This window comes from Equus caballus, chromosome 3 (genome assembly GCF_041296265.1).
Source record: "Equus caballus isolate H_3958 breed thoroughbred chromosome 3, TB-T2T, whole genome shotgun sequence".
Lineage (NCBI taxonomy): Eukaryota > Metazoa > Chordata > Mammalia > Perissodactyla > Equidae > Equus > Equus caballus.
This window is the reverse complement of record NC_091686.1, coordinates 26,675,965-26,695,098: the sequence shown is the minus strand read 5'-3', so window position 1 is coordinate 26,695,098 and position 19,134 is coordinate 26,675,965. Positions and strand designations below refer to the sequence as shown.

Genomic DNA, 19,134 nt, shown 5'->3' with positions numbered 1-19,134 from the left:
GACCTAGGAACCCTAGCTAAGATGTTGTTTACCAGAACTGAAAGCTTATGTGCGGAAAGATGGAAGGAGGGCTAATTTCATGAAGGTGCTTTCAAACATTTGAAAAAGAAAACATAACCGCACAACTAGATATATACATGGCAGGGGCGCTGTGGTGCATTTGACAAAGCAAACTGACTTGGGAACAGCTGGTGAAGGGCCTGCAGGCTGATAGACCATTTTCTTGAGCAAGTTGGGTAAGTGCTCTGTGCTTTTTAAATGGAAGATACCATTGTAGAACTGTGGTGAGGAATAAATGAAGACATATATGTTGATACATAAAGCATCATGGCGTCTGGCCTAAACTGCCAAGTTACATCTTACTTGAGAGTATGGCAGGAATCTAAAGTCATCACACATGGCAACAAATGAAAACAGCCAAAATTATCTTTGAAAATCTCTTATGCCACCAGATAATACAATACACCTGGCTTTGTGAATTAAGTCCCATAGAGTAATATGCATGTATGAACATATTATATATACTAACATACACTATATATTAATGCATACATATGCAAAATATAATTTGAGAATATTTTAATTGCATAAAAGAGAGACAGGAAATTGCATAGACAGACAGGAAAATAAACATATAAGGCACACATGATGGATGTGACTTCATTATCAGAGAGCTCCCGGCAAACTTTAGGTTCCCTTAAAATTTTCAAAAGCTAGTTGAAGAATCCTATGTGTTTTTTTAAACAACATTAAAAAATAATCTTATTCCCATTTTTACCTATTATTTTTATTTAATCATAAATTGGAGGGAGAGGGGACAAAGGCTTCTCCCTCAGACCCCCCAATACTCCTGTCCTGTCCTCTAGACCTCAAGAGGAAGAAGTGACAGAGACATGGCTTTACCAGTAGGGGTCGCTGCACTGAGAATTAATCCCTATGAGTTTCTCATTAGTGATTATTATACTGCAGGCGGCCAAAATGGAAAAATTAATTAATTTCAAAGTGATAATGCATTTACAGCAACAATTAGAAATGTATAACTGTAAAAGGGCAACATTTAAAAGACAGATTACATTTAATAAAGTTGCACAAGAACATCCAATTGTAAAATTACTGATCTGCAACAATATTCCTTAAAGAGGCACTTAAAATAGCCTGACTCCATGAAGGGTGACCTAATTACTGTAACTAAAATCACTGTAGTCACAGCAAGTCACAGCAAATAAAAAAGGGACGTTGATATTAGAATACTGCTGTTTAATACTTAAGGGAGCCAGCTACAGTGGAGAAGGGAAGACAGGGCTTCCAAGCACAAGGCTGGGTTATGTTTCTTCTTTCCCTGACCTTGTACAATGGAATGTATACTCCAGCAACACTCATGTCAAAAGAAAAACACATTCTCTGAAGGGAAGTGCAGAGGGGCTATGAAGCACAGACAGAACACTAGCCATCTGGAGATGGAGACATCGCATCTATGCTAAGCTTTTTCTTGAGCTTTTAGGAATCCATCTTTTCACAGGGTGGGAATGGGGGTGCAACTACATGGCTTGTGTCCAAAAATATGTTTGCATTAAAATGGCAGAAGTGCAACTTCATCCATGAAACAAATGTCTTATTGTGATAGAAGCAACGCCAAGCAAAGCCCAGAGGGATGAAACGTGTGTCTTTTCCAATAAGCCCAGTCTGTCCCACCAGTGAAATAGAGTGATCCTATCTACGCTCACGCCGACTCCTCTCCCACATACAGACTCCTAAATGTTTATGGAAGAGAAGTGATTGGTTGTGAGTTTGACAAGTAAGTCCAGAGTTCCCATTCCACCCCTTAATAAACCTAGTCATGTGGAACTCTGATGGCTAAGAAATACCAACAAACACCTAAATATATAAAGATATTATTACAGAGGATTTTCCTAAGAATCTCAACTTAGCTGCATATTTCATAACCTTCCTAATCTATATGCTGATCTAAAAAAGTGCATTTGCGGCACATAAAAGATGCTATTCTCCAGTTAACTGGGGATGGACACATGGAAATTCCACTTCATAATGGCTTCCTCAGGGACTGGATGTACTATTGGAGACCACTAAACCAGGCTCTCTCCATCTAGACACCCTTCCTGCCTTGGCAATAACCCTCTCCCTAGGCCTTTGGGGCCAGCAACAGAGGTCCCCCAACCACCAGTACCACCAGACTCCCAATTTAGACTCCTTTAGTCTTCTGACCCTTGTATCCATCAGCAGCAATTGCATTTTGGAGAATAACCTTCAGGACCAAGGTAATACTCACAACAATAAGAAAAACAACCATCATGGCAAGAGGTACTGCATACCTACTTATACAACAGACACTGTGCTAGGCACATTATTTAACTCTACTTTCCAATATGGCAGCCATTAGGCACATGGGGCCATTTAAATTTAAATTAATTAAAAATTCATCTCCTCAGTTGTATTAGCCCCTTTTCAAGGGTTCAATAGCTACACGTAGCCCGTGGCTATCCTTTCAAATAGCCAGATTAAAGTCATTGCAGAAATTCTATATCCATTATTATGGTTGTTAGATCCGTTATTGTCAACCCTCACACCAACCTGTATTGCCATTTTGGTGGCTCAGAATGGTTAACTGTCTTACCCAAGCTACCCCAGTTCGTAATGGTAAAAGCTAAGCCTTGACCATTAGGATCATTAGCAGGAAAGTGACTTGGTCCACTGCCCTAGGTTGCTACTTTGTAACTGTTTCCCCACCAGGTAGCCATGTGGAATCCCCTCTCTAGGACAGCGAATGTACTTACCTCCCCTGCCTACTAGGAACATTCCAGCACTCCTGATACAATTAGGCAAAACCTGGGTCTTTGGCGACATCTCCACTTTTTCTCCACACCCTCTCAAGGGTTATCTGCTCATTTTCCCACATCCCTCTCATCCAGGGCCAGAAAGACCACTCCTTGTTTTATCTGTTGCCCAAGGCTGCTCCCAGCAGGCTGAAGCACAGGGGACCAGGGGAGGGGGACAGCTGAGGCCTCTGCACACTGGCTGGGAAGCAGGACTCAGACATTCAGGCTGGGCATCGGGCATCATTGGGATGAGCTCCAGGTGTGGTCGTTCACTGAGTGCCAACCTTCTCCTAACTCTCCATGCCTCCAGGGCTGTAAGGCAACACTGCTACCTCCATTTTCAAATCCACATTCTGCTTCCCCACTTAGCTTGAGTCCTGACCATAGTTACCCCTCAAACAGCAACAGTCTGATATCAGGACACGGTTGCCTGCCCAACTTAATTTGCTGGCACTTTTAGAAATCCCCCTATTAGGTGCAACAAGCCAACAATCAAGCCTGACTTTGCTAAACACATTCTAAGTTAGGTAGTAGACAATAATAGACTCCTCCCCCCAAAACAGAAACAGTCACTCTGTCTTTTATTTTACCAGATCCTGTCTTCCTCCCCCTCCCACCTGCCCTTGTCCAGAGTCCCTAAGCCCTGGGATCCCATCACAGAATAATAGTTTCTATCATTTTCTGTCAAAAAGCCCTCAGCCACGGGAGTCCACACCAAATGGGGAGATGGTTACACCACCCTCCATCATATTCCTTGTACTCCAGACCCACCTCTAAGTCTTTCTCATCACATTCTTCTGATTGGAATAATCCTGGAGGAAGAAAAAACCTAAACTCTCTGATGTCATAGAAAGGAGTTCCTAGCTCCTATCAATGAACAAATACAAGTGATAAAATTCAAGAACCAAAGATTTCAAATTATATTGGATGATTGGCCTGTTGGTCTTGAAGGCTCAGGGCCAGCAGAAAATGAAGAGAATGCTCCTCTCTTCTCTCCTCCCTCCTGAACTTGGACAGTTCATCCACACTCCTGTCAACGGCACTGGCACCAGTTCAGACCCATATGCTTTCCTCTGACATCTATTGAAGGCCCTAACCGAGTACGAGCCAAAATCATGTGCAGAGAAACCCTCGTAGGGAGCCTACTCTTATGCAGTGGAAGGCCAGATGATGGGAAAACTTCAGAACCCTGTGATACACATGGCAAGGGGTTTCCTTCTTTCCTTTTGGATATCATCTCCACCTTGGACTTGGAGAACTGCTCTCCATGGATCCTCTCACTTCCTCTGACTATGTTGGCTTTGCATAAGAACCATCATAGAATAATTAGATTACAATAAAAGACACACTTATTTATTTTCTCCTAAGCAGTTCAAAAGATTTTTGTTGTAGTTTTAAAAGTCATCCACAAACACGAAGGTTAAGGACGGCCGGTTGGAATGACTGCCAGAGAAGAAGGCAGACCGTGTTCAGAGGCTGTGGGGTCATTTGCCCAGGAAGTTGGAGATGATGATTTGACTTATGACACTCGTAAAGGCCAAAATGTGTTTGGGGAATGGGTTATTTCTGAGGATTGGATGTTACATTTGGTTAACTTGAATAGCGGCATCCACTAATAGGAAAACATTTTCAAAGGCCTATGGATTAGAAAAGTACTACACCAAATATAATGTGTAAAATGTGCATTCTTCATTCAAACTACTTCTTACTAAAATGCTTTCATGGAAGAAGTTTCTAGATATGGTTGTTATACGATCAACAAAAACGTAAAAACTTCATATTTACCTTTGTGAACATTTCCAAATTTAACCTCAGGAGTGTGATTCATTCAAAGGATTCATCTTTGGGGAAGTAAAAATAAAACACACTTCTAGCCAACGAAGGATTCTCCAGGAGAAATTTACACTCATTAAAAGAAGACTTTAGAACATCAGACACAGATTCTCAATGGAAACAAAGGAATCACATCTACTGATAATTCAATAGTCATAAATCCAAGTTTTTCACTTACTAACACAAAACAGTTTTCAAGCACTATGCTTGCTGAATCATAATAAAGAAATCACATCAAAAGACAACAGCCATCTCTATCAAGCTTTTCAGCCATACTTATAATACCATATCGAAAAACCACATCTTGTATCCAGACCTCCGAGATATCTTTAGAGAAACAGATGTAATCTAAAGTCGATTGAAATGTGTTCAAGAGCCCTTTCCAATGGCTTTAATAGGCCTGATGATGTGATTATCAGGACCAGACTCATCATTACAAGAGGCAAGAGGCTGAAGAAAACACACGCTTCTGGGTTTCTCTAGGACCCTTTCCACACACGCACACTCAAAGTGTTTATAGCAATAGAAGCCGTTCACTTACCATGGACTTGGTGAAAGGCCTGGCCAAGGTAAACAGCAGTGTGTACACCCACCAGTTGCGATGAATGGAGGAGTACATCATATTTCCAGGATGCACCGCGTTCGACGTGACCCCACGCGGAGAGAGGCGACGATGGAGCTCATTGGAGAAGAGAATGTTGCACAGTTTGGACCGGTTGTAAGCCAGCATGGCCCAGTAGTCACTTTTAGATGGAGAAAGTCGGCTAAAGTCTAGTTTTCCCGAGGAATCGTTAATATCGGTAAATCTAAAAGAATAGGAAATATGACATGAAGCGGCCAATCTCTGACTTCTGATACAGCTTTTTATTTTTATTAGAAATCTGAGGAAACTAAACAGAGCCTACTGAAAACTCAATTGTGCAAACATTGGAACGAAGTCTCCCTTAAAAATAGACAATGGTGATTTAACAATATAAGCCAATTGGATCCAAAGATAGATTTAATAAAGGCCCAAACTCATAAATGGAGCTGTCTTAACATACTGCACTCCCCCTGCCTCTAACATATATTTTTCAAAACCTTCAACGGGAAGTTCAAGGATAATTAAATTAAACAGAAAAGCATCTTAAATAGAGGGCTGCTGCTTTTGGAAGCAGAAAGATATCACATTCCTAACCTTTGACGGGGCTTTCCTGGGTTATTTTAGCCAACCCTTGAGCCCTCTGTATTTTCATTTGAGCATCCAAGTAAATATAGATGAGTCTTGCTGCCTCCAAGACTCTTTTCCAGATTAAAAATTAATGATTATAAAGGGGTTATAACCTTGGTGAGGTGCCATCGATAGTCTTATATGTTTAAAAGATAAATGTAAACAAGGCCAAAATGAGTTCTGGCAGAGTCTACTGTTTTTAAGTATACCCATGGCATGGATACGCACAAATCAAAGTAAGTAGTTGATGTTTTATAATTGGGTCTGACGGAGTCGTTAAACACCAGCTGTTTGTTTCTTTCCCTTTTTTTCTCTCTCTTTCTTCTTCTTCTTTTTTTTTTTTTAAATAACAACAAAGCAGTGACTGCTCAAAAAAAAAAAAAACAGATCGTAACAAAAGGAATTTTCTAGATGGTGGTCTCTTCTTTGTTGAGGACCCCTCATAATTTGTGTCACTAAATTAACTCTGGGCATTTGCTCTGAGTAATAAGAAGCATTACGAGAGTCCTCTAGATCACTGCTATGGAAAACAAAAGGTAAAATGAAAATTACAGGAGAATCTGGTTGTTCCTTAAAATGAGCGGCTCCGGTTGAGCTACAACCAAGAAAAGCATCACAGGGGCAGATGAAATTCACGTTTTAGTGGAATTTAAACATCCCTTTTTCAGGACTCCATCAGTGACATCCAATTTCTAGTGTTAAATGACATTGCTGCTCTAAAGTCATCAACAAAGCTGACGGCCACAAATGTCATCATGGATCCAGCAATGAGACCTTGAAACTAATTGTTGGCTGCCGGTTTCCAAGTCCCCAAACCACAGGAAGAGCCCAGAACTTCTGAGCCTAATCATCTAAGGCAGTGGGACTTAGCGGGAAATTTGAAACTTTATGGGGGCCTTTTTCTGGTTGTCATAATGATCACCGGCAGGGGCCGGGGATGGTAGATGTCCCGCAATGCAGGCAGCATCTTGCTTAACGCAGACAAGCTCCACTGGACATTCATGTAGATGAAAAGCCTCAGTATAATTATCTGAGCCTGGAGCCTCACTGTGTTTTACGTACATCCACAGTTTTTATATCCACTGCATTTCCAGGAGTGTAGTGCAACAACCACGTACATGAAGAATGAAAGCACTTTCAGATTTTGTGGGTTCTGGGGGAGATGAGGCTTGACCAGATGCTAGTGGTATTTGCCGCACACCTGTTAACAGTCTGCATTTGCAAGTGATTTATGGGTGGACACGCACATCTGATTACTTACCTTTCCTGTAGACCTGCCCAAGCATTTACATGTTGAAACACATGCTATTTTGCCTCACATTTTTAAAATTTATATTACAGTTAGGCAAGCATATTGAATTAAAATGTATTTGTGTAGGGAAGTTATTTCTGAACTTTATTTCAACATAGTAATAAGGCATTACAGGAAGAGCTGTTAAAAAGGACTGTTGAGTTGAAACCCAATGATCCAAGATATGGTCCATGTCTTAGAAATCCCACCTCCTCTGAGTAGAAAAGAGCATTAGAAATTTAGACACTATCTAGAAGGTATGGGATAAATATAACAGTCTCCACTCTCACTCTCTGCTTTTCTTTCATTACCCGTTGCTGATAACATTTCTTGGCATTTTTGTTTAGCCCCACCCAGCTCAGGAGCCATTTCTTCCAGGAAGCACTCCCTAATTAACTCTTGAATTGCTGGATGTCACAATGATTTCGTAGGTGGCAGTGGGAGATAGATTCACAGAAGCCATGCAAAGGAGATTGCAAAACAAGTTTCCATGGAAATGAAGTATCCATTCTCCGGGACCCAGTCTATGATACTCCTCGTGTTCAATGACCCTGCCACCCTCCAACATCAGTAACAAAGCAAGTCATGTCACCTTTGCATTCTGTCTGTACATTGTGCCTCAGTCCTTACCACACCACATTGTAAGTCATTTGTCCACCTGTTTTCAACCCTAGACTGTGAATTTCTGGAAGGTGGACAGATGTTGCCTGGCACACGGCACAGACTAAATACTGGATTAGAGGACTGAAGTTTGATCATAGCTTCGGAATTCCAAACGAAGGGCCAAGTTTCCTTATTACAAAAAGATTTGTTTCGATCCCTGCTCAAAAGGGGAAATTTACCATAAGTTCAGATCCTCTATGTTCCTCATTAATATGTGCATGTGGCACTTTTAATGTTTAAAATGAGTTTAGAATGAGAAATTAGATGGAACCAGGTTCCAGGAACCAGATGGAAGGAAGGTTTCAAGATGGAGGAGCACAGCCAAATATAGGCCCGCCTTCTGCAAAGGCACCCCCACGCCCCGCCCCCCCTGCCCCGCCCATAAGCCCATGAGTGGACCCCTGATCTCCTGCCCTGAGGCTGTCCTGGGCAGCAAACTCATTTTTAAGGTCTGACTAGCTTGTCTTCACAACCCCCCAGGAAGCAGGAAGGGTAGGCAAGCTTTCTGATTCCCCTGAGCCAGGGCAGGCTTCCTGAGAAACGACCATGTTCACTCTCTCTCAGCTGAAGAGGCAAACAACTCTTCACAGGCCGCCTAGTCTATCTTCAAGTTGAAAACTTGACAGAGCCAAACAACGAAGTCTTAATAGCATTATCCTCCTACGAGCACACTAAAATGTTAACATTTGATTTCTGGACATTAACATTTGCTGTTTGAGGGGACCTCTATCTTATATTTCTATACATACTGCTCCTTTATTTTTTTTTAACTGAGGATTTTTCAACTACCAAACTAAAATAATTAGGCTGGATTCTATGCAGACAAAAGCTAGTATGTTCAAAGAATAGGACTATACTTGCATCAGAAACTCTGTGAGTGTGTGAGTGAGTGTGAGAGTGTGTGTGTGTGTAGCAACTTGACACTCAACACAGCTGCAGCCATTTAAAGTGGTTGAGTCCGGGCTCCGTTCTTTTCATTCCATTTTAATTGTGATCTGAAAAATTTTCACAGCAAGGAAGTCAAGTTCTCATTTGAATATGATGTATTTTAGGTATGCAGAAACTCACTTCACTTGCTCAGACTCCAGATAAGTAACTAAAATACAGTGAAGACACAGGGAGGCTAATAAATATTTTGCCTTGGGGCAGTCTGGTATAATATTTTCTGCAAACATAGGACTTTATTTTTCCCCCAACAGGGGGTCTTGACTCCAACGAAGAGATTCCACCAAGGTTTATGGAGGTAATTAGATATCAACACTTCCATTTTATAACATGGTTTAGGGCTCCGGGTCCTTGAGCAGTGAGTGAGGACTTTGCCAGTACTGCGCACCCAGTATTCACACCAGCTCTTGGGTGCCATGGGCAGCAGTACAAGGGTAATAAACAAACCAGCTTGGGGGAATGAACATTCTGAAAAATACCCTTTAATATGTGGAAAGGATAATCAGAGAGCAGAAGACAAGCGCCAATCATCAGACAGGAGTGGGCCCGATAACACATTTCAGGAAGACCTTGTCTATAAACTAAAATGGATCTAATTCAGGAGAGCAAGGCCCTACTTTCCCATCCACCTTTTAAATGAAATTAAGATTCAGATCTCCAAGGTAGGCATGAATTACACAGCAGTTAAGGAGAGAACAAAGACGTCACATGAAATACCATTTGAGATACAGATTTACAAAGGGAAGGGAGCAGCTGACAATTCAACATAATCTCCCATTAAATACCAGCTCATTTAAACATATCCCGTGGTGCCCTCCACATCTGGCAAACGAGTGGGGCTGGCAGATTTATTTCCAGAGCTCGCTCTCCCTCGCCTGCCTCCACAGTAGCCTCCCTCACTCCTGAGCAGGGCCACTCCACTTTCTTTCACAAACCTGGTGTGATTTGCAAAGATAAGGGTATCCAGATTTTGTTACCACCTAATTACTAGATGTTTCATGTCTTTTAAGGCAGGGGAGGATTATTACTGGCATTTTCCTTTCATTTCAGCCACCATAAATTTAAAGTGGTAAAACTAAATCTATCTGCAGTGTGTCACTTATACCCTAAGCCCCTGTGTTTGGGAGTGATAAAGGGTTCTGGCTAACCCTTGGCTGGTCTCTCTCTTCCGAGTCCCAGGGGTTACATTTTATGGAAGCATGATTAAAAAAATAAGCTTCATTCCGGGTCACTAAAACATTTCAGGACTTAAGACGCAGGAGAAGGGGAGAAAAATAGGCCCTTGCACATTATTTTTTTCCAGCCATTTTGCTGAGAGGGAAAGCTCCCAACCACACCAGAAAATCTCCCTGACATGGATTAAATCCAGGCTCACCCAGCAAGTCCTTGGTCTCCTCCCAGTCCTTCTCTTAAGACAAACAGTTGTTTATCCAACTCTAGAAACAAATATGCTGCAAATACAAGGAAATTTTCAAGTGTCTTTTTAGTCAATTGAATATTCTCCTAATGGTAATAGAAAAGAAGTGCCATCTGATGCTTTAATTGAATTTTTAACCAAAAGAGGCATGGCCAGATTTCTAATATGTTCTAACTACAGTACTTCCCTTTCTACAATTACACAGCTAATGTCTGCATTGAATTCCCTAATTTCTCATTATAAAACAATTGGATTTCATCTCTCCGTCCTTAATTGCATTGTTTCTCCTGCTAAAATAACGGCACATTCTTCTTGGTGAGACGTTGAAGTTGTTGAATGACAAATCAATAAAGGTCAGGCATTCAGATTTAATCAATTATTATTCCATCTCGAAGCAAAATCAATGAGGGGCTTGAAGTACAGTTGTAAAAACAGTCCACGTTACTGTAGACAATACCCCCCAATAATCCCCCACGATCACAAAAGAAGGCCTCAGAAAATTAAGTAAGCTAGGTTGAATACACCCACACTTTTAAGGGAAAGATTAATCAAAATTATTTGCAGAAAGAGAGGCTTGGCAAAGCATTAGTTGGTTTGAGGAAGGGGACAAGTGAAGAAAACACCAAATTTGAACTCACCTATGGGACTCCGAGGAGACCACAACGACCCTGGCAGGGGCTGAGCAGCACAAGACATCCTGGAGGAGCTGGACGAGGAAGAAGTGCCCCAGGTGGTTCACCTGGAAGGTGGTCTCCAGGCCATCTTTTGTGAGGCTCCAGGGTAGAGCAAAAGCTGCTGCGTTGCACACAAGCACATGAAGAGACCTGAAAAATAAAATAGCCAAGGTCATGTGGATGTAAACACTCTCAAACCAAGGATGATCCATGCTCCCTTGGGAATAACCAGTTCCTTGCTGTCTTCAAGTTTCCAATGAGTTGGAAATGGGATGCCCTAGGATGTCGCATCTTCAACCATTCTGCTGGGGAAGGACTTGGACCTTGAGTGCACACCTGTCGTGGGTTGCTGGGGATAAGGGGGTTCCTGTGACGTGAGGCTTCCAGTGCTAAAACCGGGACAATATCAGGCCAGGTTCTACCGCCTAATTGAATCTGTGCTTCTTAAACCATCCAGTTCTCAGCTTTTTTGCCTGTAAATCAAAATAGCCTTTAAAGTTGTTATAAGGAATAAAGGAGATAATATGCTATAAAAGGGCAGACACAGGAACCAGCACTTCGTAGGTGCTAAGGAAACATATCAAGGGGGAAAGGCTCTGTCTAAAGAGACAGACACATGTTGTTTAAATATATGTTTTTAGAGGTCAGATGAAATCTATATTTTAGAAAAAGCCAGGGGGTAGGTAAGCAGAAGTCTATTATATTTTCTCTTCTTTTCTACATATTTAATTTGTTTCATAGTAAAATTGTTAAAAATAAAAGCCATTCATGTGAATCAAAATCCCAAATCCTCACAAAGAAATTGTACTTGTGGGAAATCATCCCAAGGTACTAATACGAATTGTAAAAAGAAAATAGACTCAAGGCCAGCCACAGTCTTTGTAATTGCAACAGAAAAGCAACAAATTACAAATAAAGTAAAAGTACAATTGGGAAATAATTAAATCAATTCAAATAGATGCAGGTGATAGAATACTATGCAGCCATTAAAATGATAACGAATAAACCAATCTGCTGACCCTGTAAAACATTCAAGTTATAAAACCAAATGTATAATATTGTATGATCACATACACACACACAAACAATGGTGATGAAGTTTACTCAAAAATGTTAGCAGTAGTTTTCTTTAGGGGTAAGTGGAAACGAAAATGTCCTACATTGTTTTATTTCTAAGTTTATCTGTATTTTATTCCTTGTTTCCATAATTAACATGTGGTATCTTTATAACAAGGAAAAATGCAATCAAATAAATGCTTTATAGGAAAAAAAAGCATTTCAGGAATTTAGCTAACACATACAGACTGAGAAAAAGAGACAGGGTGGGGGTTTATAGGAGCACTGAATTAACAGTTCAAAGATGTGCATTTTGTCCCACTTTCAGACAAAACACCAAAGTCTTTGAGTTTCTCATTCCTTCTCGTAAAATAAGGGGCTGGAAATTGATGGCACTCAGTTTCCTCCCATAGCTCAAATTCCACGTCAATGGCTTGTAGGTAATATTTCCTATGTTATATAGAAACAAAATATTTCCTATACTTCCATTAAAAAAAAAAATCCAATGTTCTTTTTGTAGAAACTTTTCATAGAGCTAATACTATTTGCAACAATCTCATTTTGTTCCCATCCTCATGGAAAACAGTAGCCTAAGAGTCACAAGTTTTTAAAAAGAAACTTGGAATGCAGTTAAGGGAAGCATAAAGAAAAGTCTTTCTAAAAATAAAATTAAGCTGTTGTCTAAAGAAAGTAAAAAAGAAACATAATGGCAATGATACAAAGGACTCATATGTTTATTATACAGAGCGTTTACAAATCAATAAGAAAAATATATTCTAAGAGCCTAACAGAAGAATTGAAAATGACATTTAAAAAATTTATAAAACTAGATTACAGAATAACTAGTACAAGATTTAACATTTTAAACCCCATTAGTGGCAAAAATTAAAATAAGATATTTTCTGCCCATTAGCAGATTTATTTATATTATTATATTTGTATCACCTCATATAAAGGTGGTGAGAATATATATTCCCACACCCTGAATATTAAGTTGAAAATATACAACATGAGACTTAGAATGATTCACATTATTTCATGCAATAATCCTGTCTCCAAGCAGTGGAGTATGTAGGCAGCAGTGCAGAGGCAGAAGCTCATACCTTTAGGGAGAGAGATTTTATCACTGATAATGTTTAGACTTGCCATTGCAAGATGATAATAAAAAGCAGACCAACTTTTAGTCAGTTTTATTATTGGCTTTGAATTCTCCACAAACAATGCTTCCTCATTTTGCCTGTACACGGCAGACCGTCGCACAGCCACCTCCTGTCCCCTTGATATGCCCTTGCTCCTGTAGTGGGTTAAATGGTGGACTTCAAAACATATGTCCACTAAGAACCTGTGAATGTGACCCTATATGGAAAAAGGGTCTTTGCAAACATACTTAAATTCAGGATCTTGAGATGAGATCATCCTGGATTAAGGTGGAACTAAATCCAACGATGAACGTTTTTTACAAAAGAAGACAAGGGCAGAAGACACACAGAAAGAGATGTGAAGGCAGAGGCAAAGACTGAAGTGATGCATCTAGTAGCCAAGGAATGCCAAAGATGGTCCTCCCACACCAGAAGCTAGCAGAAGGGCATGCAGTAGATTTCCCTCAGGGCCTCCAGAAGGAACCAACCCTGCAGACACCTTGGTTTCAGACTTTGGGCCCCCAGAACTGTGATAGACTAAATTTCCATTGTTGTAAGCCACTAAATTTGTGGTAGTTTGTTACGGCAGCCCTCAGAAACTAATACACTTTCCAAGATTCTTTCTTAAGGAAATAATAAAAATTTGTATAAAAGTTTATACATAAGGATGAGTAATAATTATACATAAATGAGCTAGATTTATAAAATTGTATGACCTAGAACAACTTAAAATCCAACAACAGAAGAACGGATAAATCAGCAATGATTAAGTCAGAGGTTCCCAAATTTCTCAATTTAATTGAAAAAGCAGGAAATCAAATTTTGTATGTGTGATTCCTATCCTTTCCCCCCCAAAAAGTTTTCTATACATACAGTCAACAAGACAGAAAATAGAGAAAAATGTTAGCTCTGGATGTGTGGGATATCATTAGAGTACTTATTTCTTTTTTATAGTTTTTGGTATTTCGTAAATTTTCTACAATAAACATGAATTAATTTCTTAAAGAATTTACTGAGATATAATTCACATGCCATGACATTTACCCTTTTGAAGTGTACAAGCAAGTCACTGGTTTCAGTATATCCACAGTTATGCCACCGCCATCACGTTCCAATTTTACAACCTTTTCATGTCCCCAAAAGGAAACCACATATCCATTAATAGTCACTAACCACTCTCATTCCCAAGAGACCATTAATCTGCTTTCTATCCTATAGACTTGCCTATTCTGGACATTTCATATGAATAGAATCATAAAATATGTGGTTTTTTGTGACTGGCTTTTTCACTAGGCATAACGTTTTCAAGGTTCATCCTCATTGCAGCATGTATCAGTACTCCATTGCTTTTTATGGCCAAAAGATATTCCGCTGTATGGATATTTCACATTTCATTTAACCATTTGCCAGTTGATAGACATTTGGGTTTTTTCCACTTTTTTGCTATTATGAATATTGCTGCTATGACCATTCATTTACAAGTTATTGTGGGGACATATGTTTTTATTTCTCTTGAGTACATATGTAGGAGTGGAATTGCTGGGTCATATGGTTATTTCTCTGCTTAAGTTTTTGAGGGACTGCCAGACTCTTTTCCATAGTGGCTGTACCATTTTACATTTCCACCAGCAATGTATTAGGACTCTAATTTCTCCACATCCTTGCCGTTATTTGCCGTTATCTGGTTTTTTTATTTTAATTTTAGCCACCTTAGTGATTATGAAGTGGTGCCTCATTGTGGTTTTTATTTGCATTTACCTAACAACTAATGATGTCGAGCATCTTTTCACGTATTTATTGGCAATTTGTATATCTTATTTGGAGAAATTTCTATTCAGATGTGGTGCCCATTTTTTAACTGCGGTATTTATCTTTTTTTCTTCTCCCCAAAGCCCCCCAGTACATAGTTGCACATTCTAGTTGTGAGTGCCTCTGGTTGTGCTCTGTGGGACGCCGCCTCAGTGTGGCCGGATGAGTGGTGCCATGTCTGCACCTGGAATCCGAACTGGCGAAACCCTGGGCTGCCAAAGCAGACCGCGTGAACTCAACCACTCTGCCATGGGGCCGGCCCCGAGGTATTTATCTTTTTATTATTGAATTGTAAAGTTAGTTACATATTTCAGATACAAGTCCGTTATCAGATGTACAATTTGCTGATAATTCTCTTATTCTGTAGGTTGTCTTTTCACCTTCCTGATATCGTCATTTGTAACACAAAAGTTTTCGATTTTGATGAAACAAAATTTATATATACTTTTTCTTTTGTCAGTTGTGTTTTTGGGGTTGTGTCTAAGAAAGCACTCCCTAACCCAACATCACAAATATATACTCCTCTCTTTTCTTCTAAGAGTTTTATAGAGTTTACATTTAGATCTATGATCAAATGTGAGCTAATTTGCATGTATGGGGAATGAAAGGGATCTAACTTCATTCTTTGGCATGTGGACATCCAATTGTTCTAGCAGTGGTTGTTGAAAAGACTATTCTTTCCCCCATTGAGTTATCTTGGCATCCTTGTTGAAAATCAATTGACCACCGGAAAGAGTTTACTTTTGGACTCTCAATTCTCTTCATTACCTATATGTCTATGCTTATGCCAGTACTCCAATGTCTTTATCACTGAAGCTTTGTAGTAAATTTTGAAATTGGGAAGTGAGAGCGTTCCAAATTTGTTCTTCTTTTTCAAGCTTCTGTTGACTATTTAGGGTCCTTTGCATGCACATATAAACTTTAGGATCAGCTTTTCAATTTCTGCAAAAAAAGCCAACTGCAATTTTCATGCGGTTTGCTTTAAATTTGTCGCTCAACTGGGGCCAGCCTGGTGGCATAGTGGTTAAGTTTGCACCTTCCTCTTCAGCAGCCCAGGATTCACAGGTTCAGATCCCGGGTGTGGACCTAGCACCACTTGTCAAGCCATGCTGTGGCAGCATCCCATATAAAATAGAGGAAGATTGGCACAGATGTTAGCTCAGCGACAATCTTCCTCAAGCAAAAAGAGGAAGATTGGTAACAGATGTTAGCTCAGGGCCAATCTTCCTCACAAAATAAATAAATACAAAATAAAAAAATTTGTGGGTCAGTTTTGTTATCTTAACAATATTAAGTCTTCTGATCCATGATATGGGATGTCTCTATATTTGTTTAAATCTTCTTTAATTTCTTTCAATATTTTATAGCTTTCAAAACACAAGTTTATCATATCTTTTGTTAAATTCATTCCTATTTTATTCTTTCTGATACTACTGCAAATAGAATTGATTTCTTAATTGTATTTGGGGAATGTTCAATACTAGTGTATAGAAACACAATTTATTTTTGCATATTGATCTTTTATCCTGCAACCTTGCTGAACTCATCTGTTAGTTTTAATAGTTTTTTAGTGGATTTCTTAGAATTGTCTACATATAAAGTTATTTCATCTGCAAATAAAGATAGTTTTACTTCTTCCTTTCCAATCTAAATTTTTTTTTTTTTTGGCCTAATTGCCTTGGCTAGAATTTTCAGTATAACATTTAATGGAAATAGCAAGAGTTGATGTCTTTGTCTTGTTTCCTGATCTTAAGGGGAAAGCATTCAAAATTTTAGCATCAAGTACGAGGTTAGCTGTGGGTTGTTGTAGGAGTCTTTTATCAGGTTGAGGAAATGCCTTTCTAATCCAAGTTTGTCGACTGTTTTTATCATGAAAGGGTGTTGGCCTTTTTCAAATGCTTTTTCTGTTTCTATTGACCTGATCCTTTATTCTACTGGTGTGGTATATTACATTGATTGACTTTCAAATGTTAAACCAACCTTGAATTCCCTGGATAAAATCCCTCTTGGCTTGGTGTATACTCCTTTTCAGATATTGTTGCATTTGGTTTGCTACTATTTTGTTGAAGATTTTTGCATCTATATTCATAAGTGGTATTAGTCTATAGTCTTCTTTTCTTCTGATGTCTTTGGTTTTGGGATCAGGGTTATATTGGCCCCACAGAATGAGTTGAGAACTATTCCCACCTCTTCTATTTTTGAAGGAGTCTGCAAAGAATTGATACTTATTTTTCTTTAAATGCATGGTATAAAGCATGAATTAATTTTTATAAGTAGAAAAAATAATTAAATCACTGTTTTTAAAAAAGTGTTTGTACAAATCTCATTATCACTGGGCAATCTAAGTCTCACTGCAAAATTGTCTTACTCATTCTGTTGCCTGATCTATTTCTAACCCATCACCTAGCTAAAACCTAAAAGTGGTGATGTGGTTGGGGTCAGCTGCGTTTGGTTGGATCATCTGTATTCCACAGATGGTGCCCACCAGAGTTGTCAATACTCAGCCCCTCAAGAGCCCGGTTACTTTCTGAAGAGGTGGGCAAATATGCCTTGAGGCATCTGGTCTCTCTACACCTTCATCAGACCCTATTTCATATCAAAGCAGAATCTACTCATTTGTAGCCAGGACAATGCATGTTTTGTAGTAAGGCAGGACCATTAGAAAAACCTTGGGGGAAATGGGAAAAAAATGGCCAAGTGAATATATGACCTACATGTGAGCTCCTTTCAGATTGCATCTCAAATATGTGGTCCACTTTCACAGAGTTGTTGATACTTTTTTCTTTCTTTGCGTGCTAAATATGGGCTAGGCACTTATTAAGAACTTTGTGTACATAACCCTAGGTTACATATATTATCGCCATTTTACAGACATGAAAACAAGGGATCAGAAGCAAATTTCCTATGGTCAGAATAAGTATCAGGAACAGCTAAAATAAATAAAGAAGCAAATAAATGAATAACAACAAAACAAAATAAAAAGGTCATCTGACTTCAAGGCTACTGCCCAATATCTTCTTTCTTAGATAAGCTCCTTTAAATGGACAGAGCCCAGCGCTGAGAGAGACTCTAGCTCAGCGATGCAGTTATTCTGCTCCCCTATAAACAGCAGCATACACACCACCCAAAGTCGGGATGAGCAAAGTCCCAGTATCTTGCAAGGTACCTGCCAGGCAAATCACTATTTCTCCCTTTGTCTCTATACCCTTCCCTTTTATCCACAAGAGAAGAGAAAATTCTTCAAAGTTGATTTTTTTCAGTTTCCCCATATTTAAGACAGGCCTAGGCATTTAAAATTTGACCCTGTACCTCTCAATAACAACACCTCCTGTAGTTACCTTTATCCTTGCCTGGAGATTTTCTCTAGGAAATGCAAACCACATCAAGCAAAGAAACTTGCTACCAAAGACCTCAGCCTGGAGGCCTGAACCCACAGAGGACCTGGAAACCCTTTCCTCTTTCACCAAATTTCAATACCCTTCATTAATGTTAATTGCACAACACCAGAGGCAAAATATGTACCCTGTACCTAAAACTTGTCACCTCCATTAATTAAAAACAGGCTTATGGAATATGAAACTACAAAGTGCTAGACTTTCTTTTAATTGTAAAGACACTTAATTGGCTTGTACAAAAGGAAAAGAATTCCTTTCGCCTTGCTTTAATGAGGTTTTTATTATTCAAATAGCACATTTTGCTCAGTTTTGACTAAAAACCATTGCAATTCAAAAGGCTCTGAGATGATGAATATTTACGGAATATCAAAAGGAAAGTTCAAACTATGAAGAGAGAATGGAAACAAAAATAGTATCTCTCCAATTCCAAAGCTGATGCTATTAGTCAGCACTTTCAGGGGCTGATTATTTTCTTCTCTGGTAGAGTTTGGTCTGTGAGGGACGAGTGAGGACAGGAAAGGTTGTCTTCCGCGTATAGAACTGGACATTCCAATAGAGGGGCATGCTTGTTCTCTGTGGTTCTAATCTGCCCATGGAGAGAGCCCCCGCCTCTCTGTTGAGTGGACCCAAGGCATTCTCTGAGCCTGCTGGGGATGATGTTTGGAAAGCAGCAGTCCCATCCTCTAGAGCCAACACATTCCTTTGGGCCAGAGAACAATGGCTTTATGGTAAGGAGGGAGGGGTTCTAATTATTTACCAGTGGGTAGTGCTGCTGGTCATCAGTGGGAGTGACAATGAGCCAAGCTTTCTAACCAGAGCAGCCATAAGTGATATTTCATACGGGAAAAAGCATTGGATGATGATGATA

At 39.6% G+C, this 19,134-nt stretch overlaps 1 protein-coding gene across 10 annotated transcripts in view; it reads right to left on the bottom strand.

Moving 5' to 3' along the window:
- WWOX (WW domain containing oxidoreductase) overlaps positions 1-19,134 on the bottom strand; it is a 934,161-nt gene that overhangs the window by 652,038 nt on the left and 262,989 nt on the right. For all 10 annotated transcript variants that reach the window (XR_011436924.1, XR_011436925.1, XM_001501803.5 and 7 more), the window contains exons 7-8: positions 10,832-11,017; positions 5,209-5,473 (exon numbers count right to left, since the gene is read on the bottom strand). Coding sequence is in view for 8 of the 10 variants with exons in the window: in XM_001501803.5 (XP_001501853.1) it covers positions 5,209-5,473; positions 10,832-11,017 (451 nt within the window). In the remaining 2 variants the exon portion in view is untranslated. The remainder of the gene's footprint in view (positions 1-5,208; positions 5,474-10,831; positions 11,018-19,134) is intronic.